Source organism: Epinephelus lanceolatus, chromosome 1 (genome assembly GCF_041903045.1).
Source record: "Epinephelus lanceolatus isolate andai-2023 chromosome 1, ASM4190304v1, whole genome shotgun sequence".
NCBI classification, from domain to species: Eukaryota; Metazoa; Chordata; class Actinopteri; order Perciformes; family Serranidae; genus Epinephelus; species Epinephelus lanceolatus.
The window spans coordinates 27,939,402-27,958,607 of NC_135734.1; the positions used below are offsets into that span (position 1 = coordinate 27,939,402).

Genomic DNA, 19,206 nt, shown 5'->3' on the forward strand with positions numbered 1-19,206 from the left:
ACACTCAAAACCACCAGTGTCTTTTTAAATGACAGAGGGATTCACTGCCTCAGAGAGGGACGTGAGAGGCCATGTGAGAGGATGAGGTTAACCCCATCTCACTTTGTTGGGTAAATGAAGCAGACCGAGTGGAAAAGTGGAATGCCAATGCGTGTAGGACTCAACCAAACCGCACGGATGAGTGCACTTGGTCATCTGTTTCGCCACAGCTGAGCGCTTGGGGAGCTGCTCAGCTGACTGGTGTAAATGTTCTGTCTTTCTCAGGTCGTCCCATTTAGAGTCACAGCGCTCAGAGACATCAGACCCATCTGGTTTGAATTTACATCAGTGGTTAAATTTGACTGCGTAACGTTTCCATTACGGGGGGAAATGAGGATTAAATAAATCCCACACAACAGAGAAATGGAAGTTTTTGGTTTGCATACATGAGAAAAACAATATGAAGGGGTCTCAATGGTATTGATCAGATATAGGATTGTTCTGTACTGTATATCAAGGGCTCTCAATAATGCTGACAATGTGATCAAAATTTACAAATTCATTATTCTAACTGCAAATATGATGTTATTTAAGATTTTACCTTGATTCCATCCTGCCATAGATGCTCTCGCTGGAGCCGCTCAGCTTCACTGGCTAACCTCTGCAAGAACACAGAGAACAAGTCACATCAGAGGAGCAGGTACAGTGACATGTCTGATTTCTCCTAATCAAAGGGAGGAACACCGTGAGGCATCGGGCTGAGGCAGAAGTGGGTTTACTGGCTTTTGGGAATAATGTCTCCCTGCACTTTTTACCACAGGAGAGCTGTTCAGACAGTATCAGGAATAACATCAATCAAATACTTTTCTATCGATGTCTCATTTTTTTGCTTCTAATTTGCAAATCCTATAGCCATCCTGAAGCTACTCAGTTTTAAATCAGTCAATAAAACAAGGTAAAACTCTGTATTTATGGCCTGATCAAAGAACAATAACAGACGTTTCTACAATGTATGAATTAATGTCAGAGAGTGACGTCTATATCATTTGATGTGTGTGTTGCAAAAATAGTTTGCTTGGTCATCTTTGAAAGATGGAACAAATCAAATTTTAATTTTCATCCCACACATCCAACACTCGGTTTCTCTAAAATGTATATGTAATACTATATTATTATTATCATCATTATTGCATGGAAGCTTATTGAATCTAAACTTAAACATCACAGTAGTGTGCATGCGTTGTCCCGCATGCAGCCTGCTGCATTATCATATCGTTACTGACGGTGATGGTACAGTAATTCTGTGCAACTGTAGCCTTAATTGTAAAATGATTTGAGGAATAATTAAACTGCTGCTACATTCTTTGAACTAATATCCTAATTTATTCTGATTTAACGCTATGAAACCTGGAGCGACATCCCTTCCATAAGTCACAGATGCCTTTCGTCAGTATTTAAACCATTGAACCTGAGCAAATTGGTGCAATTTCTTTCAAATTCATGTGAAAAAAACTTGAAACTTGAGAAATGTCCTAAAAATTGCAAAAAAAATAATAATAAAATGAAAAAAAAAACAACAAAAAAAAAACATAGATTTAGAAATGTAAAAAAAACTGCAAATAAAAGAAAAAAGCTAGGGAAAATCTACATATAATTAGTTACTATTACTATTGTGATGGTTTAAAACTATGTTACATAATTATTATTATTTTTAAGTATTTTTTCCAGGTAATTTCCTTGTTTGTTTCTTTCTTTTTTAATCACTAATGTTCTTGTTTTTAAAAGAAATCAAGCCAATTTGCTCAGGTTTCAAAGGGTTAAAAAAATCTTGCATTTATATTCAAAACACTTTGTAATATAATGCACATATTTCTTACTCTCTACTCTTACTTTTATATTTATTTCATTTTATTCATTTAACAGGGACAGTGCACAGCTACTTAGCTGCACCAGAGTTAGCTATGAGCTCTTTTTCATTTATAGTCCCTGGGCAGGAAACAGAAAATAATTTCTCTGCTAAAAGACACTATTATATAAAACACACAATTACAAAATTGAACACATTCATCACAGCAGCTTCAGCAATGACAATAACAAGACAACACAACATCAAGTCATCACAACAATAACAACAGCAACAACAATACAACTACAACACTACGATCCCACAACAGCAACAATAACATTACAACATTAAAATATAACAAGATATTGTTTTATATATTGTAGCATTGTGTAAATATTCTTATATTTTTACATACTTCTTATTTTCTGTTTTTTTAATAAATCTCTATGCTTATATATAAGAGTAACTGTAATATATCCTGATTTCACACCCAGGGATCAATAAATTAGTAATAAGCTATTACTTAATAACTTAATTACTCAACACTGGAAAATGTAGTTCTGACATACATCACTTGCAGAAAACAAGAATTTACAGTTAAAAGCATACAGAGAAATAAGTAGAGGATGAAATAGTTAACTGTAACAATAAAGAGTTTCATACTCACATCGAGTGCTTTGCGCTTCTTAGCCAGGAGCTTCTCTATATCTGAGGCCACCTTCTCCACAATCTTCCGAGGCTGATTCTTCACCAGACTGAACCTCCGTCTTTCTTCGTTGTATATCTGTAAATTTTTAATGGACAAAGTTAAAAACTCAAGAGCAATAAGAGCTGAAGAGTCACTCTATTAGGTCTGTTTCTGCTGACCTCATGTCCTGCTATTGACTTTTTGTGGCTTTTGACTTATTGTCTGAGCTGACTCAACATACATCTGTGTTACCATCAGTGCAGCTGATTGTTCTGGGCAATATTTGGTGTTATTAGAGAATAATAATTTACAAGTGTGTATTTTGTAAAACCTGAGAAACAAGCACTAAAGAAAATAGATGATGAGAAGTTAGAGGCATCTCAACAATCCTGATGATAATTCAAAGCTCATGAATTTGCAAAAGCAAATGCTTTTTATATTTAAATCCTGAGGACACAGGGGGAACAGTCACTTGTTGTGTTTGTGTGTTCAGTCCAAATCTAAATATGGATCCTTTCATGTAATCTATTCACACACAATGTCTGTTGTCTCTGAAGGAAGGTTTCACTGAAGAATCACATTACTGGAATTTCATACCAAAATGACACAGACACCATGTGGCATTTATTCTCTTGGCCATGAAATCATCTAATAATAATAATAAAAACATTTTAGATACAGGAACAGTTTGGTTGTTGAAAGAACAAATCTTGAAATTACTTCTGAAAACAGATAATGGAGCATTTTGGAATCAAAGATAAACACATCGACCTAAAAACATCAACCTGCATGACTGCTACATGTTATTGAACTGGATGTGAAAAAAACACTTAAAGCTGTTAACTGTTGCTTTAACGACAAAGTATGACTTTGTCTTGTGAAGCGGGTGTGAAATTTACAGGATGATTACGAGGTTTAACATCTCCTACTCCACCGCTCCCTACCAAAGACACATTTCTGTCTTTTTTAGGTGGGTACAGGGAATTTTATGAGGAGCTCAACACCGTGTGTGTCAGGTGTTTCTAGTCATAAATCTGTAATAAACATTGTGTTCCATTCAAACTTTAATTTTTAGAGTATGGGGGCTTAGAACATTATGCTGGAAGTATCTGATGTCCATTCCCATGCTCAAGTATGTTTCATAAGTTGTTGCAACAATTTTTGTTGCTACAGATTTGATGCAATTTTTAAGCAATTTTAACCACTCGAGAATTTATAAAAAAAAAAAATGTCAAAAATCCCTCCAAAATATCATATTAAGACACCAAGGCCTTGAGGAACAACATGCTGTGATTTGGTATCAAAAAAGACATTTTTAGATTTTGGTAAGAATTCCATTTTTTAGTGATTGGATGGCGAGCACCTTTGTTCTGGAAACTGCTCAGATACCCCTTTATAGTAAATATACCTATGAAATCCATACATCCTTTGAGTGCCCGAGGTCTCTAGTTTGTGGCTGTAAAGTTTCATAGGGCTGTGATTATTGTAGAGGTCACAATAGGTCATTTTATACAGTGATGTCTGTTTTAAAGAAATGGTCCCACTACAATGACACAGCTACTGTGGGGATTAACATCACAACACATGAACAAAAAAAAACTGGGCTTAGTGAATCCACAAGAGTCTCAGCTTTCCAGTCATACCAAATTTATACAATTCCAACGCTGTTTAGGATCCCCTTTATACAGACATTTTCAAATACAATCGACGAAAATAACACAGTTGTACTGCAAGCAAAAAACTACATGTAACCATAAAGTGGTCATGTCTGTAAAGGAAAGAGTGTGTTGTGAAAATGCCAGTTTTTCTTTACCAGAAGTTAGAAGCTTAAAAACTCAGCCCGCTATAGTCTCAGCCTAATATTTTTGTGCACACTTATGACTGTATGCTCAAGGACCTCTCATGCTTGCTGTGATTTGCTCTATTTTGTTCCGTCATAGTTTGGAATCTTGTTTCCAATCAGGACAACATACATGGTGGTCAGGTTAGTGTTAGCATATTCTTTTGTTTGCATTTTCACCTTGAAATTGACCTTTAACATCACTGGTGTTTACGAGGTGTACATGTCCAGATCTGCATGTCAAAGTAAGACAGCTGTGGTTTGCATTCACTCAATCAAACAATACAACAGTTGTTCTTTAAGAGAGTTGTTCTTAACCAGGGGTCTGGGGATGCACAGGGGTACCTTGAGGGAGTTCCAGGGAGTCCCCAGAAGAGTAAGAGTAAGAGTGACTATTCTGATCATAGGTTTGACTTCCTCCACAGTTATCTTCCCAACTAGGGATGCATGATAATGTTGACACGTCATCGGTATCGGCCGATAGAATCACCCAACATGCTTTTTCTTATTTTGCACAATGAATGTATATTACAAACATTGAAAAGCATTGTATTTCATGTCTCCATCTGAAACCACGTCTACTGTCAGCGCAGGGGGAGCGCAGCTGGTGTAAGCCGAAGTTTGGCTGACCGGCGGACAGTGCGCACACGTCATCAAAACCTCACAGGCAGGTTTCCAGAATATCAGGCACATTAACAATGCAATAAATACCCCAAAAAAACACTATTCAATGCAACTATCTGCAATCAGCACATAAATGTATCTCTATATCGACTGTCCCGTCACATCTGATGTCACATCAAAGGGGATTGGCACTGTTTGGCACGTTTGGCATGCGTAATGGAAACCTAACCTGATTTGATTAACACAGACTGCAAACTAATGAGTTCACATCCCTCTCAGCCAACCACAAACAGCCACAGCATCAGATAGGGAGTATATATTCAGGATCTGTCATCTTAGAAAAGTCAAAAGAAAAGAAACAGAGTGAGACTGCGAGAGAGAAAGAGAGAGCGCGCGCGCACGAGAGAAACGCAACATTGATTTACAATTGTGGTGACCTCCTCCCAGGCTACCTTTGCATCATCAGCCCGTGGAGGTCTGCTCGCAGTTCCGTATATTCGGACACTGTGAGCTTGGACCTCCCTCCAAAACATAAGTTTCCTCCTGGGAGAAGTTTGGCCGTCTGACGCTGCTGCTCTCTTCTGCCATGGCGAATTGAGTAAACTCTCATTACACCTTCGCGTGGCACATTTAAGGGCGAGGAGAGGGGCTCATTTGATTGGTGTGATGTGTGTAAAACACACTCCACGCCTTCTCTCCTCCCTCTTTCCGACTTGCGCCGGCAGGAGGGACGGAGGTGGGAAAGAGGAGTAGCTGCACCAGGGCGCATGGTGTGCCAAACTTACAAAATCCGCCTGGCCGCACCCAGTTGGCGAAGCGCAGGTGTGCTACGCCCCCACCGCGCCCAGTCTGCGAAACTAGAGCCCTTTATGTTAAACACGACAGGGCAATGTGCTTGCAAACAGGAATTAATGTACACTGAGTACCAAAATCATCATTAAAATCAAAATCACATGGCATTTTCAGAAAAATAAGCCTTACCCAGGCAGGCCACATTAAGCCCTTTGTTGTGGCTCCAAACTGACATCCATAGAAAAGTTTGGTCTCATTTTGAAGTAGAGCATCTGCAGATTAACTCAGCACTCACACAGTCTGTCCTGCACTGCCTGTTACCCACCCACATCCCCCCAGACACACCTAGTGGAGATCTGCACTCTGGGTGCACTTTTCTAGTTGCATTCTGAATTGGGACTTAAGTTTACAGATTCACCCAGATTCTGCTCTTAAAGCTCTTCTCCAGAGAACCTGAAGTTAAATTAGACCACACATGGAAACACATCACAGTTTACTTCAGAAATGTGGCCTTTCAACATGCCCACAAAGTATTCCTTATGATTTCTTACTCCAGAGAACTTTATGGGTCACCAGGAGACATCTGGGAGTGACACTGAGCGGCATGAACTGCATGAGCAAATGTCCAAGTAACTATTTAACTAACTTGTAACTTTGTAGACAGTTTGATGCAGAGAAAGTTTGGTGCCTTTTAGTATGAAATACTGCCTGTATGCAAATGTCTATTCACAAAGAGGAACTTTATAGCTCTAGTTGGCAGCTGCCCACATCAAGATCTCTCCAAAAACAAACAACACCTTTTATTACAGGCATTGTTTTGCCTGAAGTATCTTTTTACACAAATATTGTCTTCCACTGTATATTATTACACACACGAACCGTGCTGACTGGGAGTTCAAGAGGTTCGTTGTCATCATTTATGCAGGGACAAGATGCCTGCAGTATCCTGCTATAAGCTTCAATCTCTGCTGGGTTTTAGGCCATCAGACTCTCTACCTCACAAGAAAAGATGTCAGAGAGAAGATGAAGAGAGACAGTGACCTGGATGAATATATTTGGCAATCCTGCATACTGTATGACTGCCCTGTCCCTATAAATGGACTTCATCAAATGGACTTCAAGACATCCCTCAAGCTGTGTACTGACCAGATGCTTCATTGGCCGAAGTCACACAGATGGAAACATGCAGTAATGAACAGGGTGTTTCTGTGAAGTGGGTGCTGTCGGAGAAGAACTAGGTCCTGTGTGATATATATTTAGAAGCAAGATGCACAATTGACGATAGATAAGATGGAGATAAAGCAAACCAGCCAGAAATGGGACCAGGAAATGTCCATGGTATCACATAAACTCCCCTAAATTAATATGTAAGCCTTAAAGAAATACTCCATCCACAAAATGACCATCTGCATATCAATACTTACTGTATGTTTCGCTGAATTTATGAAGAACACTTTCTTTTTCCCACCTGCCTCCACAATGAACGGAGAATCCAAAAAAGATGATCAATGTTCATGAATTAAACAGGGACCAAGTTTTACGACAGAAAAACTATATTAAAACAACCTTTTACAAACTCTCACACAACTCTAATCCCAGTCTCATTTATCCAGTTGTATCCTCAGTACTTCACATACACATGCATTACGTTACGACTTAAACGTTAAACGTTACGATTAAAAACACTTCCACCTGCAGTTAATGCACCTTGAGCATGCCTGACCACATGCTTCCATATGAGCTCTGCTTAAGCAGACTTCAAACAGACGCATGCCCGCATACATGCTACTTGGGGGTGCATGAGACTGTTTGCACTGACATGTTTTAAATACTAAGGTTGTAGCAGAAAATACATGTCTTTTCTGTTCAAGATGAACTATGTATGCTCATGCTCAGGCATGCTAAGGGCCTGCTACTAGTAGTCTTTTAAATTGTAACGCTTTAACAAAAATTCTTGTATTTGGGAAGTACCGAGCATACAACTAAATAAATGACATTTGGATGATAATGCATGAGCTGTGTGGGTTTGTAAAAGGATGTTCTGATATAGTTTTTCTGTTGTTAAACGCAGTCCCCCTTCACTTAAAATTTATGAAGACTGTTGGCCTTTTTTGGATTCTCTGAGCTCATACACAAGCGCATGCTCAGGCATGCTAGGGGCACACTACTTGCAGACAGGCGTGATTTTAATCGAAACGTTTTTGTGTAAACGCATGTGTTACTGCAGTGCTGAGCATACGACTGGATAAATGACACTTGGATAAGAGTTGTGTGAGAGTTTGTAAAACGATGTTCTGAGTTTTTCTGTTGTCTAACCCAGTTCCAGTTTACTTTAAATTTATGACGACTGTTTCCTTTTTTTGGATTCTCCGTTCACCATGGAGGCATGTGGGAAAAACAAAGCTTCTTTCATGAATTCAACACAACGACAACGCTTGGCTTGTCCATTCTGGGCTACTGTTGAAACAACATGGCAGACTCCTTGAAAGAGGACTCGTTCCTTTTTCAGATATAAACAGCTCATTTAAGGTAACAAAAACAAAACAACTCTTATTTTCAGGTGATTATAAACTAATGAAAACATAGTTATGATTATTAGATTCCATTCTGCCAACACACCCCTCCCCCTAAATCTTACACACTGAACCTGTAATTGAAATAGTCTTACTCGCTGTATAGCTGTTGGTTTGTCTGTTTTGTCCAGACTGAAATATCTCAACAACATTTAGATGGATTGCCATGACATTTGGTGCAGACATTCATGTTCCCAAGAAGACAAATGTCACTGAAATGTTGAGAGTTTGGGCACAGCCTATCTGTGTAGGAGTAATTTTGTTCCATGTGGTAAATGAGAGAAGAGTGAATGTGAAAGAGACTGTGAGAAAGAACTAGAGTGTTTACTGTGCAAAGAGAATCATGCAGCATGGAAAGCTACCTGTCCAAAGAGACAGAAATGATCAGGGCTAAATCTAAGAAAAGACTGAGGAAGATGGTAAGATATGGCATGGTAAAGCGAGTTTTTTGCAGAGAAGTTGTGTGTAACTGCAGCCAGAGGGGAGGTGGGCGACGCATGGATCGAGGGGATGGCAGAAGTTGTGTGCTTTGGTCAGTGCTCTGTCAGTGGCGGTAGTGTCAGTGAGGGCTGGCAGGTTCGAAATGGGGAGGCCAATTATTTTAGAGGATATGTTGGTGATTTTTAGGAGCTTCTGTCTATTTGTGAGGGTAAGAACAGTGAAATAATAGGTGGCGCAGTACAGGAGGATGGGTTCATAACTGTTAAAGCGTTTATGGATGTCTGTGGTGTGGTGATCAAAGCTCAGTTTATTGTGCAGGATGAAGCCGAGGTACTTAAAGCTCTCCATCAACCCCACTGGTTGGCCGTTGATGGAAGTGGAGCAATGACAGTTGGTGAGTTTATTGTGAAAGATGAGCTCCTTTATCTTGGAGATGTTAAGGAGGAGGTGACTGTCAACAGGGGTGCGGACGTTGTTGTTGCAGCAGAGCATGCATCAAAGTAATTGCAGACTGCAGTTTAAATCCAGTAGTCGGAGGTAATGCAACATTTTGAATGCCAACCACCATTAAAAACCAAAGAAGAAGAAGAAGAAGAGGAAGGTCAGAATCTGCTGTCTACTTCATGGATTGTACTGGAGGATAAACTCACTGACTTCAGTGATCCCCTGACTTTAAAATTTTGTTGTCCAGTACTTTGGTTTATGCCCTGATACCTGCAAAACTAATGACATCACCTTCATCCTCAGCTGTACTTTGTCTAAATGCTAACTACCAAATGCTAACCTAGGATAGTGAACATGGCAAACATTATACTCTCTACACATCAGCGTGTTAGCATCATTACTGTGAGCATGTTTGCATGTCCTAAGCACTGAGCTTACAGCACCACTGTGCCCATCTGTATGTCCATGGGCTAGTACTGTAGGTCTTAAAATAAGGTGTGGTCAGTTGCAGTGCTGGCATATTGTGAGGCAGCAATCATGGACAGTGATTGTGTCATTGACCAACAAAAAGTTTAAAGTCAGAATGGTGCAGTATTTTCCTGCTATTTAAAGGGCACTTTATTTAGATAGTAAGATGTGTCAACACACGTGGGTTCATAATGCCAGAGACCGTTTATAAACCAAGATGACCCACTATAGAATTTATTTCCGGTATCTCTTTCTTGTGGGTTTCAGTGCTGCCTCGCCCCTTTAGGAGACTAGCGGTGGTCCTGAGTCTATTCATTCCAATAGGAGAAGGGAACGTGAGTACAGATTATGACCGTTTCCTACGCCCAATAGTCACTGAACTAAATGTTGGACCCATTTTTCACAAGCCTCTACCCCTCTAGACATTCTAACACGTAAATGGCATACTTTCAGACAAACAAATCAGAAGAAAATGAACTTTAAGACATGTCTCCATTTTAGCAAGACACAGACTTCAAGCTAGCAGATAAAAACGAGCAGCATAATAAGGAACAAACATTAAATCTGTGCTGTATCTAGTGTTGTATAGTCAATAGTGTTTTGAATCTGATTTCATTCATCTATGTCAATGGTTAATACACTTCCAAACAAGGTGGGGGTATGTTGGGGTGAAACAACCACGCCCACTAAGGAGACAGGAAGTGTATACCATTTCGTACCAGCGGCACAGCTTGTGATGGGGTATTTTCTGTTATAGACTATCTTTGATAATGCCCATAAACTCTGCTTGTTACACACAAGGACACACAGATGGGTTGTGCGTGGGCGAAATAATAATATATCATTGATGGGGAAAATAGTAATTACAATCTATGAAATTTGAACATAGCAGACATCAGAGCAGAGCTGCTGTCGGACTCCCCATTAAGAAGGATGCTGTGCGTATTTACCCACAAGGACCAGTGTAACTTTACTGATCATTTCAGAGGCTATAAGTTTAGTTGTACTTCCTCTGTCAAATTTAGGTTTTTGGTTTTGATGCTTAAATTTCCCACGATATTAAATGCAGTGACACTACCACTTTTTTTTTTTGCATTACTCTCAGCAGATAAATGTTTGGTGCAGGCTTTTAAAGGGAACGGGTGAAGACTCTCTCTGGTTGAATTCATGTTATTCCCAGAGCACACCTATGATTCACTAATGGACTAAATACAACCCCTTAGCCCCATTGCACCTTACTTTGTGCTCAGATTTTGAACCATTTAACTAGCAAAAGTGGAGTTGGACATGCCTTAAATGCACTCGTCAAATGCACTTTATACCATGTGCTACTGATCATTTGAATAGAGCCTTTAGCCTTGCTGTGTGGAACTGGTTTAAGGGGCATCTTGAAGGGATGTTTCAAGCCTATCATCTCAGGTTTTCGCCAGCCTCTGGAAAATCATGTCAGTTTTCTTTAGAATAAAAAAAATAAAAAATAAAAATAAAAAATACAAAATTTAAGTTCTTTGGGATTTCATCTAAAAACAGCGCCATAAAAAAACAGTCCAGCCAAACTGCATGCAAGCAGTCTGGTAAAAAATAAGCCTGATGCAGAGCAGGGCTGTGTCACTGAGGCCTCCAACATTATCTGCAAATGTAAAATCACGGCTTTGTATTGGCTGAGGATTGAAAACGGTGTGTCATTTAGATTACAAACGTTTCCTCAACAAGAGAAGATTGCACTGAGCTTTCCCGGCAGAGAGGAACAATTTCTTTAACAGATCCAGAGTGTTTCAGGAGCATGGAGGGATTAATGAGGACTGAATGAACAAGTGAGTGTCACATCAAGGCATTACTGCAGGCTGCAGGCTGACCATCTGCTCTGCTGTGACACAAACAGAGAGGACACGTGCCGCTGCTCTCTGCTGAGGGAACGCCCCCACACATCTTCACAGAGCGGGGCTCTCTTGCCCCCTACAGATGATCTTTAGTCCTGTTTTTGGCATTTACCTGCTCAGGGACAACCCCTTATTCCCAGCCACCTGTTACAGGCGGGATGTAAAAATGATCTTGTGGGACACGACAGGTAAATGATGATGTCTAATTAATTTGCAGCGTATTCCCCACAGAAGACTATGTTTACATGCACACCATAAACCAGATCACTGTGAGAAATCTGATGAAAACAGGAAACTGGACATTTCCATGCAGTGCAATAGTCAGTGCTTTAGATAAGTCTAAATACCGGTTTATAGCATACGTACTTGGTCAGATCTTCAAGAACAAGTTTACAAGTTTAGATCAGTTTCAGAATTGGGATAAAATTATTTGAGGGCTACAACCAACATTATTTATTTATTATATTTATTTTCATCATCTGTTAATATACAGATTGTTTTTTGATCAATAAATTAAGAAAAAAGACTCAAACCACATTTAGTTTACTATTATACAACACAAGAAAAGCTTCATACACTTACATTTGGAAAACTGAAACCAGCAAATGTTAAAAAAAAAATACTTAGACAATTAATTGTCAAGGTAGATGCTGATTAATTTTCTGTCAATCGACTAATCTAATAATCAACTCAGCATTTCAGCTTCAAATAATTTTAATACCAAAACCATTTAGAGAGTATACACACTGTATCCATAACCAGACCAAATAATCAGCTTCCTTTAAAGTTGTCTTTTCACCAGTACTGTAAAAATAAAAAAAAAATAAATAAATAAAAATAAAAGTGTATTTTTTGCTTTTATGAGCCCAACTTTTTTCATATCCTTCTGAGATTTCTCAGAAAAATCCCCAAAGGATATAAGAGTGGAACAGAGCATTGAAAATTACATTTCAAAGAGAAGTCTGATGATATTCTGCATTTTTCCCATTAAAAAACTCCAAACAATGAATTGATCCTACAAATGATTACTGTCTGTGTAGGTCAGGAAGCTGTAAAGTACTGAGAAATGGACAGACACACCAAACTGATAAAGGATGACTGTTATGTCGCCTCACTTTGCATATATCTTGGCTAAAAGGCTGCAATTGAAACACACCACAAAGACAACAGCTAACAGCCAACTGGCACGTACACTCTGTGCTTGCGAGAAAGAAAATAACTCTCCATACCAGCAGGCAAAAGAAGTCTATATTCCTCATTCAAAAAAAAGGAAACCAGAAGACCCACAAGACAAATTCAAGGACCAACAAATATTATATAAACAATTATGAACCGTTTTCGCTAGATAGCTCAATGGGTGAAAACATATTCTTAACTAAAATAACAATGTTAGTTTTGATCTCACAGTCTTTTGAATTTAGCCTTTGTTTACTTTCCTCACTTCTGTTTTCTCTTCTCGTACACTGAGCTGAACTGCTTAACAGAAGACTTTTATTCACCTAAGGGCTCTGCCATCTCCAATGCCGATTCAATATGCTGAATCAGCCGGAAAAAAAAGCCGACAAGTGCCAAGAGTGTAGGACACATTATGGAACCTGGGGCAACAGATGCTGACCTGACACTGGCCAACATCAGACAGACAACTTAGTGTGTCAGGGCCCTTAGTTTTGGTGTTTTCATTTGTTGACAACACAAAAACGTAGAACATCCCCAACCTTACCCTTCAAAATTCCAACTCAGATATCTCCTCACAAAGTCCTTGTTATTCTTTATAATCCACAGACCTGGCAGCAGTTTTCAACTGAAGCTACTTTTTACAGAAGAATAAAAAAAAGTTTGACCATTTATCCTTTATAAGGAAACCATATTTCTCATTTATAGAATTTGACAGTTTAGATAACAGGTCACTGCAGAGAGCCATGAATCATATTATCTTATTACATATAATGTAAATGTATCTGATTGAGAGTGTGATAAACGACACCAGTGCATGAATACAAAGTAATGAAACACTTCATGAAATGTGAACTGTTTCACATACATTACATGATCATCTTATGAAAGCCTTGTATTAGTATTCATGCATGTAGGTGTTATTAAGCTCATGACTTCATGAAACATAATATTCTAAATCTAACCACCGTGGGCGTTTGTTCAGGCATCTGTTTCACTTTGTAGGACTCATGCAATGTGTGTGCAAGATTGATAATTATTGCAAACAATACAGAAAGTGCCAGAAAAAATTGGCTATGACATTGAAAAAAAAAACAGAGCATACAGTCAGGAAACTGATGAATATAAAAGCTATTAGAGTTTTATGTCTGTCCAGGGAAAACAAAAACATGTTACTGGCTGCTGACATCTCTGTAGAGTCCCAGAAAATCATAAAAAAAAAAAAGAAACAAAGTGGTTCCTGAGACGCAGACTATAATTGTCTTCTTGTTTTATGCAGCTATTTAGCTTTTAACTTAATGGTTTTACAGTTATTTTGCTTGCGACCTCTCTGCTCGGTGCATTTCTTGTTGGGTTTATGCAGCGCTGTGATGAGTGGGACCTGTGTTGTATAAAAAGAGAGCTACACACTCACCCCTTTCAACTGCTGAGCTCCAGTGATGTGCTGAAAGACTCTGTCAATCTCCTGCTCGATACGCCTGGCCCAGTGCATTATCCTGTGGATAAACATCACAGGCTGACTGTCACTCAGCACAAACAAATGAAAAAGATACAGTTAGAGTGTGTGTGTGTGTGTGTGTGTGTGTGTGTGTGTGTGTGTGTGTGTGTGTCACAGAAACAGTGATATTGCAACAAAAATAGATGTCATCTCCACATGGATTAAAACACAAATTAAACATGGAAACGTGCTTCATTTAAAGGGAAACATTGGTGTTTTGAACCTGGACCCTGTTTTCCCATGTTTTGTGTCTAAGTGACTAATGGAGACAACAATTTTTGTACTGAGAGACGGAGAGAGCAGCTGCAGCAGCAAAAAAGGCTGCATTGTAATCCCTACGGGCAATTGGGCACCATTAATTTACGTCCATTAAAAGCGCTTGTTCATACCAGACAGACTCAGACTGTTATTATAAGTGTCCGACAACATCATGTAAAGGACCCCACAGAGAAATTAAATATTTTTGTATACCTTCCCCTTGTTTCAGTCTGTTTTGTGTCCCAGTCTCACTCAAGGACAAGTCTCGTTTTAAAATATTGTGATAAATGACTCGCTGCAGGAAAAATAACGTGGAGACATTAGCGAAGGTTGGAGAGAGCAGTGCTGGGAAGAGTTTGTAATGTTGCGAGTACAGAAAGTGTAGGTTAGTGTTATCTGAACAATTTTCAGTCTCATGCTGAATATTTAGCTGGTTTTGACAGTGTGGAATAAGTCCATGAGATTTCAGAACAAGACTCCTCCTTGAGCGAGACTTACACCAGTTACACCAAGTAGCAACCTCTGGGGCCGAAAAATGAGGCCAACATGGAAGTGCCAAAAACTGCAGTTCTTTGAATGGCCACTAGAGGCTGGCTCCTGAAGCCAGTCAATGCCCACAGATGTCCATGTTAAAATGCAAAACTTCACAGCAGACATTAACATGTTTCCAGCCTAGAACAGAAAACTGTTTTGGTCTCTATAGCTAATTTCTCCATTCATGACAACTGTTTTGGGCCCTGGGGTTAAAACATTTTATTTGAGATTGATAGATAGATGGATAGATAGACACTTAATTCATCCCTAGCTCCTATAGCTCACATAAAGTCACATAAAAACCACAAATACAGTAAATAAGGTGCCAGTAGAAAAAATAGAGTACAAAAATTTGAGTCTCTAGGTGACGATTTATTATTAATTAAGGCTTAAAGTTATGTATAATTAAGGGCGGACGGCTTTGAGTGACAGGTTGTCTAAGGCTTCTCAGTCAGATCCAACCCTCGCTCCTCACAACGGCAGCTTCTTGCCCAAATACAGTCATTTCTGGCTTATAAAAACCCAAAGATGGCAACAGTTGAAATGCAGAACCATTATTTTTACAGTCTGTGAGTTGACCACAATAACAAACAGACTGGATCAGCAAGAGATACATTTCATTTCTCTGTAGGTTTTTTTTTTTCCATAATGTTGTCAGACAATTATAGTAACAGTCTGAGTCTGTTAGTGGCAAAAACAAGCACTTTAAGTGGACGTACATTAACAGTGCTCAACTGCCACCAGGGATTACAATGCAGCCTGTTCGGCGCTGTGGCTGCAGCGCTCTCTTTCTCAATACTGGAGCAATTTCAAAAGTTGTTGTCTCCATTAGTCACTTAGACACAAAAACATGGGGAAAAACAGAGTCCAAGTTCCCCTTGAACAAAAACCAAAACACATTAATATCTCTACTTCTTCTGGCTCTTATTAAAATAAATACAAATTGTTCACAGACGTACTAAATGTACAAAAAATGTGCCTCCACATTGCAAGCAACACAATTATTAATGCATCACAGATTCAGTCCATTCCCCATGGAGCAGAGTGCAGAGAAAAACTTGTAGAATGAAAAAAAGAATTTAAGAATTTAATATCTATGGAGAACAACTCAGTTTGTGAACCTCTCTGATACACTATCGACAATATCTTTTCAAGAAAAAACATTTCCATTTGTCTTATTACAACCACTAATTACACCAATTCAGCCTTTTCTAATTTCATGCCACTCCCATTGAACGACAACAGGAATAGAAAGAAGCTCAGGCAACAGTTGCATCCATGGCTGAGGTTGAGAGCAAGCCTTGAAATGTTAGTAACGATACCTAATCAGCTTTGTTGACTCATCGTCATAATTCTGTGAAAGGATGTTTCCAGAGCAAAGAAAAATACAATTTGCTACATCATTATTATATAAGTATGTAAACAGCTCTAAAACCTGCTGCGACAGCCAAGATCACTCGATGCAACTGGCATTTCTTGCAAAGCCCCCAAAATAGAACGACTAATGAGGCAGGATGAACAAAACATCTACTGAGCTGCGAGCGTTAAGAGTAACAATAACACAGGCAATTCAATGAAGGAGAGGTAGACGTGTGGCTCTAGAGTAATTTAACAGTCTCCGGGCACTGCAAATTACAGACAAGACAGTCACATCGATATTCGTGAAGAGAAGCAAATGCCTCTCTAAGTGTAAGGAACCTCAGGAATAAGGCTCGGAGCTGTGACGATCAAGTGTTGTGAAGCTGCTCAATGAAGTGTTTGAGGTCATTTAATCCAACACTGTGTTATCAGTCCTGAACCAGAGGATGTGGCTTAAATCCCCCCACAGCTTGTTTTTTAAGTGTTGGTCATTTATAGCTTGGCAGCATGATGCAGTTACATATTTTGGCAGAACACTAGTCCATACATTTCTGCCTCATGGTTAGTTACCTTAATGCAGTGGTTCCCAACTGGTGGGTCGTGATCCAAATATGGCTCTCTGGTCCATTCTGAATGGACCGCAAGTGACTTGCTAATGTGTCAAGTTTGTAAAAATCACGCTTTATTTTTCCAGTGAATTTCCAACACAGAACTTTTATTTTGAAGTGCTGTTTTCTGCTGTAGAGCGAGTGCTGTCTCTGTCACGTAGATGTCCATTAGTCAAACTGGTTCTACAACATGGCCAAACGCAAGTATGACCCTGAATGTGTACTGTGTGGAGAAAGGAGAAATCTGGACCCTGTGGCTGAACTAGTTGGGAACCGCTGCCTTAGTGGACTCCAAAAGTGTATTCTAACTAAATATTGTCAGAAAATAAACGCTTGAACCTGTAATAACATAAGCTGTGAACACGACAGATCACCTTTACAATTGATGTGGTGAACTTATGCGCAAAAAGTTGCTTATGCGGACATCCAGCAGCTACAGGACACATTAATACATTTTCATATTAAAACAGTGCTTTAAACAAAAATGGTCTCAGTGCACATGAGCATTTTAGTGCTGTTTCAGAAATAATCTCTATCCATACTCCTCCATGACCATTCACTGGCCATCAGCGTACAGGAAGCAGAATGTCTACTGTGAAGTGGGTTTTGTACTTAAAGAATATACTGCGGAGGAAAAGTAAGAGCAGGGATTTCTTTGCTTGGACCAATGATGGGTGGGACTATTACTGAAAGAAGCACATGATTATAAGGCAGTCAAGGTTGCGGAAAACAGTTTGCAAGTCACTGCAAAGCAAATACAGCAACATTAGAGCTGTACTAGCAGGGAGCATTGTCCTTTGCAGGAGGAAGCCACGGCAACAGGAAAGGAGTGCCCACACAAAAAGGACAAAAGCACAAAAGTTATGTGGAGTTAGCTACAATGTTTTGGCTTGACACACTGTAATCGATAAGACCCTATTGAGAAGCAAACATCATCGCTTTCAAATGTATCTCTTGCGCTTGCGCCTGTCAAGACTAAAATGCAACCCCAGAGTTTTCAAACTAAAACCGGGTTATTAGCGTTTTCAAAGGTCCTCCGTTTTATGGGTTCCAAGACGCCAGAGTAGTGCGAATGCCAGGTGCAGACATGGCAATAGTTTAAATCAAAAGCTTTTTCATGTGGATGTAAACAAAAAGCAACATTCATTCATTTGGAGTCATGTTTCTGGCCCTTTCATGAATATGTCCAACATTCACGCTCTTTTAACACAGTTTTTGGTCTCCACCACCTCCTGAGGGAAATATCTGTTTCTTTAGTTGCTAAACGCTCCACTGTGTTCACCAGCTAGTCACTGACTATGTCTCGTTGCCTGCTGTTACCATAAACAACACCATAAGAGCAGTGAGAGTGAATCAGAACAGTAAAGTTGTGATCCAAACAGCTGAACAATGAGCTGAAAGTCACTACAAAGCTCTGCAGAGACAAAAGAAGCTACAAATTTAGCAGGTTTATTGCTACAAGGGACACCTCTCACATTGTCATTTGATACACTGTTATCATGAAAATATAATTCATTTAACATATCTCTGTATTATGTTTTAACCCCAGGGCCCAGAACTCCATATCACAGATTCAGCTGCACTGAGCTTTAAATAAGTGATGGTATTAAATATGCACAGCTGTGTGTGTACAGACTTTGTGCTCCATAGAGAAGTAAATTCACAGCCCAGTCGCCAAAAGAAAATATTAGTATTGTACATTCTGCAAACCACCATTACATTACATTTGTACATTTCATACATATCATATCAACAAGATGGTGTTGTCATTGGAAGGTGGATAGTGTGTCCACTTAGGTGCAGACCACAGTTTGAGACCAACAAACAACAAAACCTGTTGGTTTTTGGCATGTCATCATCACTGCATTTCCAGAGGCTTTCTAGCCACCAAATGTGGGTATATTTTAGTAAACTGTTGCTATGGTTCCACCAGGGATAGTGCCACAAAAAGCATTTGTTTTTGCAGAGACATCAGTGTGTGTCGAGCAAGGACTGTACCCCCAACACTTACTTACTTACTTCAAGCCAAAACATGATCTTTTCCTAACTATAATATAATGGTTTTCACATTTACCACTGCGGTGTTGAAATATTAATATCAACATTTATTCTGGCGAGGTAAGTCATTTTTTTGCTGCGGTCAGGGAAATATTTGCATAATATTTAAATCAAGAATTAATCAAGAATTAAAATATTTCATT

The 19,206-nt window shown here is 39.2% G+C and overlaps 1 protein-coding gene across 1 annotated transcript in view; it reads right to left on the reverse strand.

Annotated features, from left to right (window-relative positions):
- LOC117257156 (voltage-dependent calcium channel subunit alpha-2/delta-2-like) overlaps positions 1-19,206 on the reverse strand; it is a 69,853-nt gene that overhangs the window by 34,808 nt on the left and 15,839 nt on the right. The window contains exons 2-4 of the mRNA XM_033627099.2: positions 14,163-14,244; positions 2,493-2,609; positions 581-640 (exon numbers count right to left, since the gene is read on the reverse strand). Of these exons, the coding sequence (XP_033482990.1) occupies positions 581-640; positions 2,493-2,609; positions 14,163-14,244 (259 nt within the window). The remainder of the gene's footprint in view (positions 1-580; positions 641-2,492; positions 2,610-14,162; positions 14,245-19,206) is intronic.